Source organism: Lepus europaeus, chromosome 8 (assembly GCF_033115175.1).
Source record: "Lepus europaeus isolate LE1 chromosome 8, mLepTim1.pri, whole genome shotgun sequence".
In the NCBI taxonomy this organism is placed as follows: domain Eukaryota; kingdom Metazoa; phylum Chordata; class Mammalia; order Lagomorpha; family Leporidae; genus Lepus; species Lepus europaeus.
Genome location: NC_084834.1, coordinates 18047591 through 18066423, shown reverse-complemented (window position 1 = coordinate 18066423; position 18833 = coordinate 18047591). Strand labels below are relative to the sequence as shown.

At 42.7% G+C, this 18833-nt stretch overlaps 1 protein-coding gene across 5 annotated transcripts in view; it reads right to left on the bottom strand.

Annotated features, from left to right (window-relative positions):
* PSD3 (pleckstrin and Sec7 domain containing 3) overlaps positions 1 to 18833 on the bottom strand; it is a 611013-nt gene that overhangs the window by 209922 nt on the left and 382258 nt on the right. The window contains exon 1 of one of the 5 annotated variants that reach the window (XM_062199437.1): positions 12956 to 12982. The exons of the other annotated variants lie outside the window; for them this stretch is intronic. Coding sequence (XP_062055421.1) covers positions 12956 to 12973 — 18 coding nt within the window. The 5' untranslated portion in view covers positions 12974 to 12982. Of the gene's footprint in view, positions 1 to 12955; positions 12983 to 18833 lie in introns of those variants that run through there. 5 annotated transcript variants of the gene reach the window in all.

Genomic DNA, 18833 nt, shown 5'->3' with positions numbered 1-18833 from the left:
TCTACTTGTGACACAGGGATGATGGTAACAGTAATCTAAGTTGGACTGAAGAAACCAAGGAAGACACTGTGGTGAAGCATCTGGCAAAATTCCACACAGGACTGACCTGCTGCTCTCCCCACTGACCACAGCAGCCTCACTCGTCAGCTGCAGACTTGAGAGTTGAAAAAACACTAAGGTGCATCTCTTCACAAATTTCTAACTTCCAATCTTCGCAGGACCTCTGGGTGAAGCGTCACAGCACTGAGTCACAGGCTACACAATTGTCTCTCTATGCTTTTCAAAGCGTTTTTATTCCACCCTACAGTAAGAACATTTTCATCCTGACCAGTACAGGTAGCAGAGGTGCATCTGAACCAGTCTCAGCCTACTTACTTTCTAATGCACAATACACTTTTGTCTTCCATTTTAATTTTAAGAAATGATAGTCTTGAAGCACTAATTAGTGATCCCCTAATAGGTCACAGCTTGTAATCTCAAAACCACTGGTTTACAATAGGCAGACCTAAAAATCACTTTACTAAAGTGTTCATGTACACATTTGTTTATCGCCCATCTTAGAAATTCTAACATTTTAAGGAAAGACAGTATTTTGCAGTTCTTTGAATGATCCTGATTCGGATTATTCAGGAAGCTAAGTGCTCCACAAATTCTAAATTGGCTGGCTTCTAAACAATAGCAATTTAAAAATTTTTAGAGTCTGGGAGGCTTTGACTTAGGCTCCTATACTAAATGAAACAGAATGCTTTAAAAATGAGGATTATGGGAAAGTGTTTTGCAAACACAAGTATCAGGGCTCTGCCCTATTTGTTATACTCCATGGCAGGCAGAGCCAACACAGGGCCCTGTTGCTCTAGAGTCTGGGCACATCCTTATTAGGAACACTGATTGTTGACTGAACCCCTTTGCAGTCTTCAGTATCTATTTTAACCTCCAGGCAGCAACTGGAATTCCAATTCCAATTCCAATTCCAATTCCAATTCCAATTCCGAAAGGCTGGAATTGGCACATAGTTACCCAGCATACAGTTCCTGAGACCCTACCAAGTGCCAAGCATTGCTCCAGGTACACAGAGCACAAGGGTAAAAATACAAAGCATCGGCCTTCATAGAACACAGATGTTGGGGAGGGATCCAGTTGATAAGTGAATAATCAAACACACTGAATGTTCCATATTTCTCCAAACGCTTCAAGAACACAGAGAGTAACAGGACAGAGTGTTACGGTGGGGTGGGTGGTTGCTGCTTCAGAGAGGGCAGGCATGGCCCACGTATTGGTCAGGAAACAAGTGTAGAGAACAGAATCTACTTAGCTGGCTCAAGAACATGATTCATCAGGTATGAAATAATTTTCAGATTGCTGGAAAGGCTAAATGTCCAGGAAACACTCACAAAGCCATCCTCCCCACTTCTACCCTGCCACCCACTGTGGCCCACGTCCCCCTTACACTCATCACAGACTGCGTCTGTAGGACAGAACCCCCAGCCACATAGGAACAGACTCGGCAGTGGAACAGATGCCTCTGCTGACACACCTCAGAGCAGCCCTGATTAACGAGGAGGAGCCGATGACAGGAAGTCTTCCAGGTGCCTGAGGCAACAAAGAGGCTGAGACAGGGAGGGAGCTGGGTGCTCTCACACAGCAGCAGGAAGACCAGTGTGGCTGAAGGTTGGCCAGTGAGAGACACCGTAAAGGATGAGGCCAGGAGGGGAGTCCGGAGCCAGATCATGTAGGAGGGGAGTCCGGAGCCAGATCATGCGAGCCTCATGAGCCTTAATAAGGAGTCTAACTTTGTTTTCCTGTGTGTGGAAGACAATTCTAGAATGACACCAACTGATTAACCTTTTTTGTAGACCATTCTATTCCACAAACTAATCTCCGCCTCTGATTTAACTCAGTGGCTTACTGATCTTATATACAATGTCCACTCTGCCTGTCAAAAATAAAAAAAAAAGAAAGAAAGAAATTGAAAAAGCCTACGAGGTAGTATTTCCAACACATACCTCTGTCACAGGAAAACAGTGTGTGAACGTGACCATCTCCACCGGCTCCAGGCCCAACTACCAGGTACAAAAATACTGGCCCAACCTGGGACTCACAGGACCAGCGCCATGGTGTAGAAGGTTAAGCCTCTTCCTGCAGTGTTGGCATCCTCTACTGGCACCGATTTGAGTCCCAGCTGCTCCACCTCCCAGCTAGCTCCCTGCTAAGTGCCTGGGAAAGCCGCAGAGGATGGCCCAAATACTTGGGCCCCTGCACCTACATGGACCCGGAAGAAGCTCTTGGCTTCGGCCTGACCCAGCTCCAGTCATTGCGGCCACTTGGGGAATGAGCCAGAGGATGGATAATCTCTCCCTGTTTCCCTCTCTATTTCTGCCTTTCAAATAAGTAAATAAATATTAAAAAATATATATATATCTGGACTTAGAAAACCTAAGAATGAAAAAATACTGTTAGCAACAAAAATAAAAACTGGCTAGCAGTATCAAGGAAGGTTCAATATGCAATTTAAAACAAAAAAGACACTAAATTATGCTTATTTTTAATTTTTCAGATAGCAAGCAATTCATTCTAACATTCCATTTGCAGTGGGCCCACATTTTGTAAGGAGTGAAGGAGTCATTTAGAAGGAAATGTCAATTTTATAATTGTTCCTCAACAGGAGTGGGGAGAACTTGCCACAAACAAGCATCTCCTGTAGCAACTGTCGTGCTTCTGCCAGCAGCACTTGTACCTGGTTTTAGAGCACCCATTGTTAAGTGTGGTCTGAACATTCTAGCTTGCTTTTGCTTTACAACAATAATGTCTTACACTTTTGAGTTTCCTCTGGTTTTAGGAGAAAACATAAAGCAAAATGGTAGAAGGGGAACAGGTTTAAAAACACTGTGTCAGGGCCTGCATTGTGGCAGAGAGGATTAAGCTGCTGCCTGCAAAGCAGGGTCCCATGTAGCTGCCGATTAAGTCCCAGCTGCCCAACTTCCAATTCAGCTCCCTGCTAACGAACCTGAGACAGCAGCGGAAGATGGCCCAAGGGCTTGGGCCCCTGCACTTGGCTCCTGGCTTCCGGTTTTGACCTGACCCAGCCCTAGCTGTTGTGGCCATTTATGAGTGAACCAGCAGATAGAAGTTTTCTCTCTCTGTAACTCTTTCAAGTAATAATTTAAAAAGCCCATTGTTTTATATTTTATATAGTTATACATTAAGTTTAATTACTTTTACCTTCTCCAAAGAAGCCACAATGCTAGCTCTGATGAGGGAGTCATAATAAAAGCAATGTGTCAACTGCTGCCATTTTGACAGTCATATTGTTAAAAACAAAAAATATTACTTCCTTTGCTCTTCCCTCTATAGAGCCTGCCCTGTGATTTGTTTCTGTGCATAACTTAAATACAAACCATTTTTTTTTTTTTCTGTTTCACAAACTTTTGCCTTCTAGGGCTTCCCTATACACATTAAACTAGCTGGGGTGAAACCTGCTAAATTAAAACACATAAAAAATGTTCCCCAGGATTAAAGGCTGACTATGGTTCAAAAAGACCTGTGGTGGCAACCTCCAACGTGGCTCCAGTGAGCCCCATCTCTGGGACTCTCACGGCTGTGTAGCCCTCGCACTCCTGGTCCAATAGTTTAACACCCTTTCTTTGAATACGTTTTGGGAGAAGGGGGGAATTGCTTCACATCTGTTCTAGGGAGCCCTGGATGCACCTTCCATTATGAGTGCCCTCCTGTTGCAGACACAACACCCATTACCCTCCATGTCCTAAACACTCAGTGTATGTGATAGCCTTCAGTGCTCATATCCATTCTTGCACTCGGCCCCAGTCACCTAGAACCATAGAGAAATATTTGTTTGTTTTCCTGTGTCAATTATTACATGCTCAAATTAAGACTTTCTTTCCTTCATTAACATTTATAGCTTGTGCATCACTGTGTTTGTTTGTTTGCTATTATGAGGAAAGAGATAGTGGCAGGGGTTACAAAGAGTTTAGGTCATTAGCTTCATAGAAAGATAAAAAAGGATTAGAAGAAAATATTCAAAAACATTAATTATTTCTGAGCTACTGGAATATTGAAGCTTTTTAATACTCTAAAGATTTTGAAAAACAAATGTTTAATTTTATAATCATAAAAATATTGAAAGAGAACAAAAATCACTTGTGTTCATGCACTGTGTGTGTCTTTATATTTTATTTATTTGAAAGGTACAGTGACAGAGAGGGAGATATCTTCCATCCACTGTTTCACTCCTCAAATCCTGTAACAGCCAGGGCTAGGCCAGGTTGAAGTCAAGACCTGGGAACTCAGTCTGGGTCTCTCACATGGGTGGCAGGGACCCACCTACTTGAGCTGGCAGGGTGTGTGCGTTAGCAGGCGGCTGGAGTCAGGAGCAAAGTGAGGACTTGAATTCAGGCCCTCCAATGCGGAATGTGGGCATTCCAACTGGCATCTTACCCACTAGGCCAAACACCAGCCCCTGAGCTGTGTTCTTGAACATAAGCTTTTCTAAGACCTGAAATGTCAATCTCAAGTAAAACCTGAAAACCCTTAGGAGATGACAGGTGGCACAAGAAAAACAGGAAATAATGGAAGAAGAAAGCAAGAATTCAGAGACATGCTGAGGTGTAATTCAGAGATATGAGTTTTAAAGTAAAGAGATTTAATTAAAAAAAAAAAAGAAAGAAAACTAACCTAAAATGGGAAATTAGGTTTTAAAAAAAGTAAGCAAGTGGGAAGGGCACAGTTCAGCAGAAAGGCCTAGGCGATGTGCAAAAACAGACACCACAGAGCTCCAGACTCCCACCCTGCTGCTCAAACATCTGCAAAACTGTCCAGCAGCTGATGGACAGGCCTTGTGGGAATAAAGGACCAGGGAACTGAAGTGATGACAGAGTTCTCCGGCACCCGGAGAATGAAGCTAAAGAGAGGTGCTGAGACAGAGCTGGACCACTCAGCGCCTGTGACTTCTTCCAGCTCAACAGCCTGCTTCAGAAGCACTCTGTTCCTCCGTGGCTGATGAACAAGCTTCCAGAAAGCTCCTAGGAGAGTGTTAGCGCACTCCGCTGAGGACATCCAAGCAAAACGTCTGAGGTGCAACACATGTGATGTTCCTCTTAGCCAGACTCAACTTTCACCTTGACTTTCTAAATTTTTAAAATCTGAAATTACATTTCTATCTTAACAGACTACTTAATTTAGATTTTCAAATCTATTTTCTTTATTATGTGCTACTAGTCATTTTGGCTTTAAACAATATTCATATTTATATGACACTATTAAAAATATATGCTGTAGAAAGGCGTTTTTGAGAAGACTTAAAAAGTCATTTAGGAAGTGGGTATATGGCCTAGTGGTGAAGACACTGCTTTGGTTGCCTGCATCCCATATTCATGTGTCTTGGATTGAGTTCTGGCTCCTCTCCCAATTCTAGCTTTCTACTAATGCAGACCCTGGGAAGCACCTGCTATCCACATGGGAGATGTGAATTGAGTTTGGTTGTGGCAGGCGTTTGGAAAGTGAACCAATAGATATGAGCCCTCTCTCAGTCTGTCTGCCTCTTCAATAAATAAATAACTTTTAAACATCATATTGAAATTCACCCAGTAATAGTCTTAACTGAACCACTTGTTAAACGTCCCCACTGGTCATACAGTCCACACCTGAACACCTCAGGTCAACAAATGCTCTATTTACCAGGGAGTACAATCAATCTATGGACACTTCCAACTTTGAGAAAGCCTGACCCTCTTGTCCTGGGTTATATTATTTTTAATCCTAAAATTATCTACATTCACTATTTTAAGATTAGTTTCATTTCAGCCAAATAAATCTTCTAAAACATAGTATGCATATTTTGCTTTGTCAAAACTTTTCAGGTAATAAAGTATTTAGTATACTATGAACTATGCTAACATAATGGATTAAATAATACAAATCATAACAATCCTGGTCATAGCAGTAGAGGTATTATATTTCTCTCACTGAGAAGTTTTCTGGCCCTCAAAGCCTAAAAGTGTAAACTAAAAATCTACAGCCAATTGTGACTGCCCCGTTCTGATCCACCTTATTAAGGACCACAGCTGCATCCAACAAATCGAGAAGCCCATATGTGTGCGGTACATTTGCAGAGACAGTCCTTGCAAGTAGAAAGGCAGGTTATAAACTCAAAAAAAAATCACGAGCTCCTGCTTTGCGTACAAAAACATAACCATATTTTGTTGAATTGAGCATTAAAGTACATGGGCACATTCCCATCATTCCCACCAACAGGAACCACCAGATGTTTCCTGGATTACACGTTTTGGCACAATTGCATTCTGTAAGCCCTTAAGACTCTTTGGATTGAAAACACATTTTAATAAAATATCTGGGAAAACAGCATAACTTTCTTGAGTAAAGGACAAGTGATACAAGAAATAAATCTTTAAAAGAAACTATCCAATTCTTCACAGTATCTCTGATTTTACATATGTATAGCAATGGACCCTGAGGGGGTAGAAATAAAGAATTTATAGGAAAAATGACCAAAAAAGAAAAGTGAAATATTCTTGAAGTATATATTGAATCTGCCAGTAAAATTAAAAGAAAAATCCAGTCTTTAGTATGAAAACCTCCTCCTGCCTGGCCACCCCCACAATGCTCACTGTGCAGATGGCAGACAAGGCTCAGATGCAGGAATGCTCAGGCACTTGTTCAATGCATCTCTCTCTCTCTCTCTCTCTCTCTCTCTCTCTCTCAAAACAACCTAAGTCATTAAGAAACAAAGGCTAAAAGTTCACATTCAAAAACAGTGATTTATTATTTGAGATGACTTAATTTTACCTACTGTCTTTCACTCTTTCCCAAATCCCAGAATTGGGAGAAACCCAAACAATCCTACATTTAAAAAGAAAAGATGAAGATAGAAGTATTTATCATTCATTACTGAGGGAAAAAGTTTCATGAAAAAAAAAGGCTAAATTCCAAACATTTTACTGGTTTTCTAGAGACAAAGAAATCTTTGCAGGAGAGCTCACTGGAGCAAAAGCCCTTCTTACCTTAAGAACTACTGACTCTTGTCACTGCCATCTTTGCCAAGGATAGCCCTCCAAACTTGCACTAGAACAACATGTGTTCAATTCCTGATGCTATTTTATCAAGGGATTTTTTTTTTAAAGATTTATTTATTTATTTGAAAATCAGAGTTACAGAGAGACAGGGAGAGAGAGAGAAAGACAGAGACAGAGACAGAGAGGGACAGAGAGGGTCTTTCATCTACTGGTTCACTCTTCCAGGTGACCTCAATGGCTGAGTCAGGCTGGAGTCAGGAGCCAGGAGCTTCTTCCAGGTCTCCCATGTGAGTGCAGGGGTCCAAGCACTTGGGTCATCTTCTGCTGCTTTTCCCAAACCATTAGCAGGGAGCAGGATCAGATATGGAGCAATGGCAAACCAAATTGGTGCCTATATGGGATGCCAGCATTACAGGTGGCAAATTTACCTGCTCTGCCACAACACTGACCCTCTTATCAAAGGATCTTAATGATTTCTTTGTAAGGATCAATTATTTCTGAACATAACCTGCCAAAGCTCTAATAGAGGCTTCAAAGGGCGTAGGGGAAGGCACTGATACACTTAAGGATTCATTTTTAAATACGGCTGTAAATGCCCACCTGGATGAATAACTGTGCGCTAGGTCAGGTGGGGACCATTTGCATATTTATAGTATCATTTATGAGCCATACAAAACAATCAACTTAAAAAAAGTTATCTTCCTGTAGATTTATTGAATCTCCAGTCCTTAGCAGGGCCATATGAAATGATCGTGCAGACCTTATAGAGTCCACAGGCCAGACATTCCCCATCCCTGCCCTAGAAAATTAGAACAAATATTTGAGCATTCTAAGAGCTGGGACCACTGTATTTACCCTTTTCCCCCCCAGAGTTCTATAGCATTGCTAGAACTACAGAAATCTTGGAAGTTAAGAGGTTTGGCTTTTAGTGACATGACAACACAATATCTAATTTTGTATGTGAGGAAGGTGAAGTTGTGCAAGGTTCAGTGCCATGTCCATGACCACAAAACTTGGTCTCTGGACTCCTGCTGCAGGAATCACTTCGAATAAATAGATGATCACTTTGGAAAATGTGTAACATCTTTCCACAGAGCATAAGGAGGAGGGGCTTAATTTACCAGAATTATTTGCTAAATGGTTCCTTAGATACAGATTCCTCATACTTGTTCCCAATATAATCCAGCCCATAGAGGATCGCAATCAGTATTTATATAATCTGTTGACGTGCAAAGTACACTTCAGTTAAAAGACAGCTTTTCTGAAAGTCTGCAAGTCAACCAATGGCTACACACATGTTGCTCCTACTGAAGGGACACCCATTTTAAGTAGGTCATAAATGGTAATGCCCTATAATGTAAAGTGTGATGACTAACAGTGCATCTGAAAATGGAAACCAACTTATTGTTACAATTTCTACATGCAGACACACAGACTGTGACTTCTGAGGCTCTTTCCCTCCATAGACTGCATGGCATTTTAACTCCCCTTCCTCCCAGTTGCAGTATTGAACTTAAATGTCTACTAGATCAGTGGGTGGAAGATCAAAGAACATTTTAAAAATTTTAACGTTACTACCCACAAGGACGTGGGAGTAATATGTCAGTGGGACTAAAATGTATGTGACAGAGTCTCAGAGATTCCCTAACTCGACAAGCAGAAGGTTGTTCCCTCTTTTAAAGAAGCAACACTCGCCCTGTCTTTGCCTGGTCTATTTTTCACAGATAGATACAATAAAACAGTTAAATCAGAATCTAAAAATGTACATGTCCCTCTATGTTCTGTTTCAGTCAAAATTACTAATCCCATCCCATTATCTGAGATTTCTCTTACCTAGATGGCCTTGTAAGAGGTTTCCCTTCAGTCAGGAAATATGAGCGCTACATTAAGAATAAACTTAAAACGCTAAATAAAAGGACAATTATTAGGGGCACAGTGGTTAAACTTCAGCCAGCGTTGCCATCATCCCATATGAGTGCCAGTTCAAGTCCCAACTGCTCCATTTTCTATCCAGCTCCCTGCTAACACACCTGGGAAAGCAGTAGAAGATGGCCCAAGTGCTTGGGACCCTGCCATCCACGTGGGAGACCCGGATGAAGCTCCTGGCTTGTGGCTTCAGCCTGGCCCAGCACTGGCTGTTGTGGCCATCTGGGAAGTAAACCAACAAATGAAAGATCTCCCTCTCTCTTCTCTGTTTCTCCCTTGTCCCTCTGTTACCTCTTCTCTCTCCCTTCATTGCCACACCAAAGGAATACAGAAAGGAATAAATATAAAATATAATCAGTGGAGACGCCAATCTCGTCATCGGAAGCTTGAAGCTAAGAGAAAAGAGGAAGACGCAGCCACTGTGGGTGGAGCAAGAAGAGCAAACTGACTCGCCCGCACTCTGGAGGTCTCCTGGTGCCTCCTCAGTAACTGTCACACCTGTGCCATCTGAACTCAGTCACCACCTCGCTGCCATGCATACTAATGCCACGCTTTCCATCTCCCTCCCATACACGACTGCTCTCTAGCCCTAAGATGCACTTGCCTCCTTCCTACAAGCAGCTATTCCCTCTCTCTAAAGCCCACTTATATGAGGCCAGTTCAAATTCTGAATCACCCCACAGAGCTTCCCCTGAGAATTAGGTAGCCAACAAAGTCTCATTTTCTGCCCTGAGGGAACACATAAGATGTGAACTTCGCATGGAACAGAACGCCCGTTATGGAGCATCTGGTATCCTTTGCTAGTTGTTTCATACCTTGCCAGTTTTGTTTCCACATTTACATTGTAAGATTAAGGGCTTACACGATAACTCACACTTTTAAAATGTTCTCAATAATACTAGCAAGCACACGGACAGACAAGAGCTTGAGAAAAAAAATCAGCAAATTCATGCCTCTCAGGGTGACCCACAATATCATTTCCTTTGGATGTGCATGAACGGGGGCGAGTGAACGACGGATGGCTGAAGGTTACACCAGTGCTCCAGCTCCTCTGAAGTCCAGATAAAATCACCAACATCACCGTTGCTCTTACTCATCCTCACAGGAAGCCAAGTGCCATAAGCAATGCTTGGGCACGAGCCGCCATGCGAATTCCTCAAATGCTTTTGTGCATATATGGAGGTGATTTTTTTTTTTCTTCCAGTTCTGGATTTCGTCATCCAGTGCACTTTCTGATTTTACAGAAAGTCATTAAGAAGATCCTTGAGCAGCTATTTTAATGCAATCCAAGTTAGTTCCACAGGCATTCCGCTACGGAAGATTGATGACATGCTCAGCAAGGAGCAACATCCTGAAAGCGATCCAGAACGACATGACAGGATTCAGGAAAAGCAAACGCCTGCTCCTTCTGCTTCTCCAGCACCATCGCTCCCAGTGCTATGCAGACCCTAACAGCTCAGAGTTCATGGCTGGCACTGCATCCTTTATGAAATTATAGAATTGCTAAGTATATAAGTAATGAAGTAGAGTAACCCTTTATAACCAAAGGACACAGGAAAGCCAAAGACATAAAAATAAAGTAATATTTTTTTTCTTTTCTTTTTTTTTTTTCGATAGGCAGAGTGGAGAGTGAGAGAGAGAGAGGCAGAGAGAAAGGTCTTCCTTTTGCCGTTGGTTCACCCTCCAATGGCCTCTGCGGCCGGCGCGCTACGGCTGGCACACCGCGCTGATCCGAAGCCAGGAGCCAAGTGCTATCTCCTGGTCTCCCATGGGGTGCAGGGCCCAAGCACTTGGGCCATCCTCCACTGCACTCCTGGGCCACAGCAGAGAGCTGGCCTGGAAGAGGGGCAACCGGGACAGAATCCGGCGCCCTGACTGGGACTAGAACCCGGGGTGCCAGTGCCGCAGGTGGAGGATTAGCCTAGTGAGCCACGGTGCCAGCCCAAGTAATATGTTTTAAGAACACTTTTTTTGCTGACTTGATTTTTTAGAGCAGAGATGAATCTCCCACACTGTCACCAAAAAGCCATTTATTGACCTGAAATCACCTCCCAGGTTGCCAAAGCAGTTCATTATGTCTGGCAAATTTTGCATGTGTGTATGTCAGCGCACCTATGGAAACTCCCTGCCACAGTGTAGCGATGTACCCTCCTGGCCCTGTGACCACAGGGAAGGACCTGTACACGCCGTGTGTACAGTTACACAGAAAACTGCTCCTGACAGTTCCTGCTAATAGACATAAAAAGAAAAGGAGGTTAAAAAGAAGAACCATCAGTGTAGTGTGTGGGTTCTTATAATCAGATTAGGGTAGAAAAGTCCTCAGGACAAGTACAGCAGGGCACGCCAAGCCTAATCCAGGGCCCTACTGACTGAAAAGGCAAAATGAGATAAAAAACAGAGTGGGACAAATGCTGCAAATCTCTGTAATTCTTTCACTGGCGGGGGAAGGGAAGGGCAGGAGGGAATTCATGTGGGCATGTCATGGTTAATGTGAGAAAGGTAAAAGTTGCTTAACAAATGACTGGAGAACAAGTGAACTTGTGAATAAACAGAGGAATAAATCAATAAATGCATGAATAAAACAAGGAGTAATGATACAACTGACATAACTAGTTAGTAGCATAAGCCCCTTGACACAAGAGAGAGTGAATGGCAAAGAACTATCCTAACAAAGATACATGAATACAGGGAGCCCTAGAGAGGAAAGGTGGGCTTTAGGCAAAGACACCAGCTTAGGATCTGAAAAAAAAAAGGAAAAAGAAGACACAAAACCTCATGTTAACAACATTATAAGAGAATTGGGTTCTCCCATGCTGGATATCATTGTGTAAATCTAACTTCCTAGTTCTTCTCTGACAAATAGCCTTCCATTAGCTTTCAGTGCAACAAATGTGTTCTATTTATTGGCTTCAAATTACAATACTTCCTTTGTAATCCAGGCCTGCAATACGCCTCCACTCCAACCACCCCAGTTCTATCTATCCTTTGAAGTCTCACTCAAACACACTTTTCTGGAACTCTTTCTTCTTTAGGAGACATAGAAAACAGTAACCTTTCTCTTCTTTTGCACTTAGGTTTGAGAAGAAAAGCTATAAACAGATAGGGACAGAAGTATATAAAGGGGAAGAGCTAAGTAGGATCAGAGCTTGGCAGAAACAATATTACAAATTCTCATGGTTAGGGTCTGAAGAAAATGAAAAACAAGTCACTCCATCACACTTTGTCCTAAGGGGGTAAAAATCCTTCATTCTTCCTTCAAGTAGGCTAACCTGTGACTTCCACAGCCACTGGAGGAATGCATGGGGTTGGCATTCTTTTCCACCACCTCCTATCTTATGATCCATCTTTGCCTGTGAGGGACTGGGGCATCCTGAGCTGGTGACTTTGCCTAAGCCCACCTGCCCCTTCCAGAGCTCCCAGTATTCCTGTCTCTTTGTTAGGACAGGTCTTTTTGTCCATTCACTCCCTCTCATGTCCAGGGGCAATTGCTATTAAGTAGTTAATTTTCCAAAGTCAAAGACAGCCAGGGAGAGGAAGAACAGCAGCTCCATTGACAGGGACCTCCCTCATTGCTCCATTTTTTCTTTTTATTCTTTCTATCTTCTTCTTTTTAAAATGAATCCCTCTAGCATTAACTATATAAAGTGGATATACAATGTCGCCAGGGTTATTGCCTGAGAACACTGGTAAAACTCCACAGAAAATACAACGCTGAGACATTGGGCACCTCTGAAAGAAACGAGTTATAAAAGGGAAGGAGGGAGAAGCAAAATTAGTGGCACCAATGGCAATGATGCAAAGAAAAAGGAAAAAGAAAGAAATGCCAAGCTGTAGCCAGGCAATGCAATGTAAAACCATTGCTTCATGTCCCACCCACTTCCACACCCACTGAGAGTGCTGTTCTTGGGGACAGAAAAACAGCTTGAGGTAGCAACAGAAGAATCAATGCCAAGCTATGCTTATCTCTGAGCCAAGACACTAACCTCACGGTTCATGGCCATTACTGAAAGAAGACAAAGACAAAAAGGGGAGGCGATACTGCCGTTCTCCCCCTTGCTTGCTTACTTCCAGAAGCCCAGATAGGTGCTCATGTGCCAAGTCTGCTGGAAAGTCCTGTGACTCACTGGCCTCTGCTTCCTTCATGCATTTGCTGGAGACCAGCCTACACTGACATCGATGAGCCAGTGAGATGCTGCCAAGGAATAAGCAGTTGGAGAGATTAAGTTACTGAACTTTAATAAAACAACAGCTTAGAATTTAAAGACCAAAAAATTCTTTCTTCTTCCACATAGAGAAAAGGAATATATCTGGTTAAAAGAGCCACTGTGATTTCTTGATTTTCTCTTATCTTCTAATTTTATATCAACTGATATATAGTTGATTACAATCGCTAATTATATCAAACCCTATATATAAAAATTTAAATCAACTTCCCAAGCACCATCCATTCCGATGACTTCAATTCACACCTGACACCAAAGATTTGCAAACAATGATCTACAGTGCTTCTCTCTCATCTGGGTGTCCATTAGTGTATGAACTCCATGTTCTATTGCACCTTTAGAGCCCTGGGGGCAGGCTTAATAAGCACCAATGAACTGAACCTAAGTCTGACGAAATCTCAGATTCAACTTACACAAAGTATCTTCAGTACACCCAAATCTAAACTACTGTTCCATCTTTTCTAGGCTCCTACTGCTTATCTATGCTGCAGATTTATGGTGCTAATTCATCGTTCTCCTTCATCCACTATCCTGGAAATTTTCTTTAGAGAGTATAATGCTGAATTTAAGAGGTGGGGAGAGAAGTCAGGGGAAGAGAGTTGCACCCCCTCTTATATTTTCATTTACCTGTCCCATCACCACCCACATTCCAAGCAGGCTATCACTACCCCGATTCTGGCAATCTTTTTACTGTCAGTTTCTGCATACCAAAAGGCTAATCCTCCGCCTTGCTGCGCCGGCAGACAGGGTTCTAGTCCCGGTCGGGGTGCTGGATTCTGTCCCAGTTGCCCCTCTTCCAGGCCAGCTCTCTGCTATAGCCCGGGAGTGCAGTGGAGGATGGCCCAAGTGCTTGGGCCCTGCACCCGCATGGGAGACCAGGAGAAGTACCTGGCTCCTGCCTTCGGATCAGCGCGGTGCGCTGGCCGCAGCGGCCATTGGAGGGTGAACCAACGGCAAAGGAAGACCTTTCTCTCTGCTTCTCTCTCTCTGCCTGTCAAAAAAAAAAAAAAAAAAAAAAAAAAAAGAACATGCTATCCCATTAAAGACAAGGCATGTGCAACAAAGATAAAAGGAATAAAGTCCAAATCTCCCAAGCCAAAAATCAGGATAAGGTTTCTAAGTAAGGTACAGATTTTTAACTAGACTCTTTTTGGTAATTATTTGTGTTTAGAAAAGCTACTTACTCCCCATCTCATGCATTACCTTCAAACACTGTACCTTCTCAAAACAGCATGCACCCACTCTGGACCATGAATGAAAAGAGGTCACTAAAATAAACTACCCATGCCCTTCTGGGGGAGAGACAGAGACAGCGAGATTTCCATCTGCTGTTTCACTCCACAGATCATAGCAAGTGGCTAGGGCTGGGCCAGGTGGAAGCCAGGAGCCAAGAGCTTCATCGAGGTCTCGCACATAGTTGCAGGAGCTCAAGGATTGGGCCATCTGCTGCTTCCAAGCACATCAGCAGAGAGCTGGAATGGAAGTGGAGCAGCCAGGACTCAAACCAGCACCCATATGCCAGTGTTGCAGGTGCTGGCTTTACCTGCTACACCACAACGCCAGCCCAAGCAACCTTTTATGTATGAATATTGACAAGACAATCATACATAATAGCTGAACTAGCAACAATTTGAGCTTTAATAAAGCTGAGTATGAGTACCTCCAAGAGTGAGCACTCCATGTCCACTGTCACATTCACTGACCTTTCAAACACCCACTCAAAAGCATCTCCTGGACACCTTTTGTGTGCTGAATACTGTGCACTGTAGAATGGTCACCAGCATGTTTGGCCTCCACCTATTAAACACCAGTAGCAGCTGTCTGCCTCATTGTTAAACCAAATATGTCTCAACACTATCCAGTGTCCCATGGGAACCACTGCCTTAGAGGTTAGAGTAAGTAGCCACCATTTTTCAGAAACTGAAAATATAACTGAAAGACAAGATATGCTTGATGCATGTGAAAACAATGAGGAAACATAAATAACCTACATATAATAACATTTTAAGGTTGGCAAGATGGCGATCAAACAGAAATGAACAAATACCTAGCTAAGGCTAAAACTTTGACTACTTTTTAAATGAAACCAAGGAAACAGAACTTCCTCCTCAAAACCATTTCTCTCAATCCTCTCTAAAAAATCTCCCCTCCTCCCCGGCCCATCCTCCAGAAACAAACCCCTCTTCTCACAGCTAACACTTACTCTGACTGCTGGGTTCAGGGAGTCCCAGGTATTGAGTAAATAGTGACTAGAAGGATGGGAGATGGCAATTAAATCACTAAGATAAGTGTGATAAGATCATGTCTCTAAACCCTTCTTCTTTTGTCCATCTAATAACTTGATGGACTTCTCTAGATCAGATGTGGCCTTAGTAATTCTTTTTTAGTCAACTGTTTAGGACAGTTTGAGGAAAGGAATTGCTAGGCAGAAAGACAACAGCAAAAACAATAAATCTTTAATTTAAGTACAAAAAACTGACAACAAAATGAGAAAAATACTACCTATAGCTTTCAAAGGAAATTGCTTATAGAAGCTGATACAAGGGCCTCAGACAAGCATGCATTCCACTCAGGAAATTAAAAGTTGTACTTTTAAAAATGGTTTTGGATCCTTCAGAAAATTTAAAATAAAACTAAATAACAACCTTCTACATTTTTCTGGGAACAGTTGTAATTTGAACAAAAAATTGACACTACAAACTTTCCACAGGTTGTCTCAGTCTTTGCTTTATTTCATTTTCTAACCTGGGCCCTTCTATTTTGTTCCATGTACATGGACAAGCAGGGTGTTCAGTTGGAAGGAATCTAAAGGGCAAGCAAGGCCTAATATGAAGGCAGGAAATCTTTTTTTTACAATTTTTTAAAATTTTATTTGAAAGGCAAAGTGACATATAGGGAGACACATACACAAAGAGAGAGAAAGAGAGAGAGAGAGAGAGAGACAAAGACAGAGGCGGAGAGAGAGACAAAGTGGGAATCTTCCATCTGCTGGTTCACTCCCCAAATGGCTGAAACAGCTGGGCTGGACAGGCCAAATCCAGGAGCCTAGAACTCCATCCGGGTCTCCCACATGGGTGGTAGGGGCCCGAATAGTTGGGCCATCTTCGGCACTTTCCCAGGTACATTAGCAGGATTGGAGGCAGAGACTCAAATCCGTGCTCCAATATGGAATGCTGGCAACACAGGCAGCAACTTAAGACCTGCTGCACCACAATGCTGGTAACAGAAAATATTCTTTAGAGGAAAATATGTTATCCTTTCCTATTGTAATTTCGGTTTTTGAAGGAGAAGAGGTAATTTTGTGTCTCCACTACCTATTTTGTGTGGCCCGGGTCATTGCAGGAGCCACATCTGCTCAAAGTGAGGACAAAAGTAAAGCTGGGAAAGAAGGCACAGGCTGCCACGTGAGCAAAGCTGTTAAAGATCTTTAACACATTTGCACTACAACAAAATCATGCCCCATTCACAGGCCCCAAAGCCCATAGAGCTACTTGGACAACTGTGGCGCAGATAGTAAAAGGAAGATTGCAAGATAGAAATTCTGTTTCAATCATCTATTTCTCTTTAACAAGCTACCCTGAAAGTCAGTGGCTTAAAATAATCCAATTATTCGCTTGAGATTCTATGCCTGTGCAGTTTGGGGCAGAACTCTGTGAGGACAAGCCTGTTTCAGCCCCTCATGCTGTTGGCTGGAAGACCCAGCATGCCCCAGTCCCATATCTGCTTGGGTGCTGGCTGTGGGCTGCAGCACCTTGCCACTCCCTGACAGGGCTCCTCTCCCCAGCAGGACAGTGTGAACTTCCTTCCTTACATGCTGACACCCTCTCAAGGCCTTGCCAGCAGCACAGCACCGCCCTTACCACATTCTGTCACACTAGCCGGCCCAACCTCAGTGGGAGGGAAAGAAACTCTGCACTCTCAGTGCACAGCACAGCACATCCCTTCTTTGCAGACAATTCACAAACCCCAGTACTGGAAGCCACAGTAATGTAAAGGAAATGAGGAGGAGAAAATAAAAGGTGACCAGGATTAAGTGCCTTTTCTTGATGACACATCTTATCTTCTTCCCGTGATTCATCAGTCAATTAAGAAAAGCAAGAACAGAATAAATAGGAAGATACAGTACATACTGGCTTCAGAGACAGCAACCTGGATTGTGTCTAACAGCTAAATGTACATTTTACACAAAAATATCTATTACAAGGGTTCAGTACTGGGTTAAATATGTGTGTGTGTGTGTGTGTAATTTATATATATAAACTGTTAGGGGGGAAATGAAGAATTCTTTTTTAAAAAATGAGATGCTTATTTATTTATTCATTTAAATAGATCTGGTCTCTTCATTTAACAATTTTTATTTCTGTATCTGAATAGCAGAGAAAGGGAGGGAGGGAGGAGACGGAGCAAGAGAAAGAGAGAGCATTCGCCCCTCCCATTATTTGGTTCACTTCCAGAATGAGCACAATGGCTGAGGCTGGGTGCTGAAGCCAAGGACCCTGGGAACTCAATCAAGTCTCAGGAACCCAGCCACCTGAGTCATCACTGCCGCCTCCTAGGGTCTGCTCTAGCAGGAAGCTGGAGTTCAAAGCAGAGCTGAAAGCAGAATCTAGGAACTACAATGTAGGACACAGGTATCTTAAATACTAGGCCAAACGCCCATCCATTTGGTTATAATTTTGAAAGGTATATTTCTAACATACCTTTCTAGAAGAAATAAGCATTGGAGTATCACAGTGTAAAAATAAAACTGATAAATGGAGACAGCAGCACAGTGGAACTGTGGACAGGCAGCTTCCTCTTCCCTGCTCCCGAGCATACGTGCAGAACAATTGTCCCTCTGGAAATACCCCTCTTTGGGAAGTAGTTGGCAGGTGCGTTAGCACAGTGAAGCAGGAGATGGGATGTGATTATTCTGAGTCCCCAGGCAAGCAGGCCAGCTGAGCCTGGACAGATTTCACTGGATAAGAAGTGGCTTATCACTGTCCCAGAATGTGAACAAATGTGCCATGTCTCACTGGACTTCACTTGTTTCCTGGTTTGTCATCATTCCTGTTAATAGACACTAAAAAACAAAACAAAACAAAAAACAAAAACACAGGCAGTATCTTTTTGCCAGCTATAGATGTTAATCCTCCAATAGATTTTAATACCATTCCACCCCAGCGGTATCTGCAATTCAGCTGGAAACCTTTGAAGCCTGCAAATCATTTAGGACCAAAATGAGAAAATTCAAGTCCAATTATGGGAAGATGAGAAAGAGGAAAAGAACAGAAAACTTCAAATCAGCCCACACAGGAGGCCAAGAAGGACCACCCAGGAAGCCAAAACCATAGATAAAAGGAACTAGGAAGCTATGCCTTTTAAATACAGACCATAGGCTAAATCAGCACTTGGCTAACACATCTACAGATATAAAATTCTGTAACATAGAAGGCACTGGAAGAATTAATTCAGTTACTGTTACTCATAGGTCTGGATAATTCTTCATAGTGACAAATACTGGTCCAGTGTAAAAGGCAAAAGTAGAAAGAACAATAAACCTGGAGGCAGAGAAACCAGATTCGAAGCCTGGCTCCGAGCCCTTGATAAATGACTTAATCTTTCAAAGCCTAAGTTTCTTCATCTATAAAAACACAGA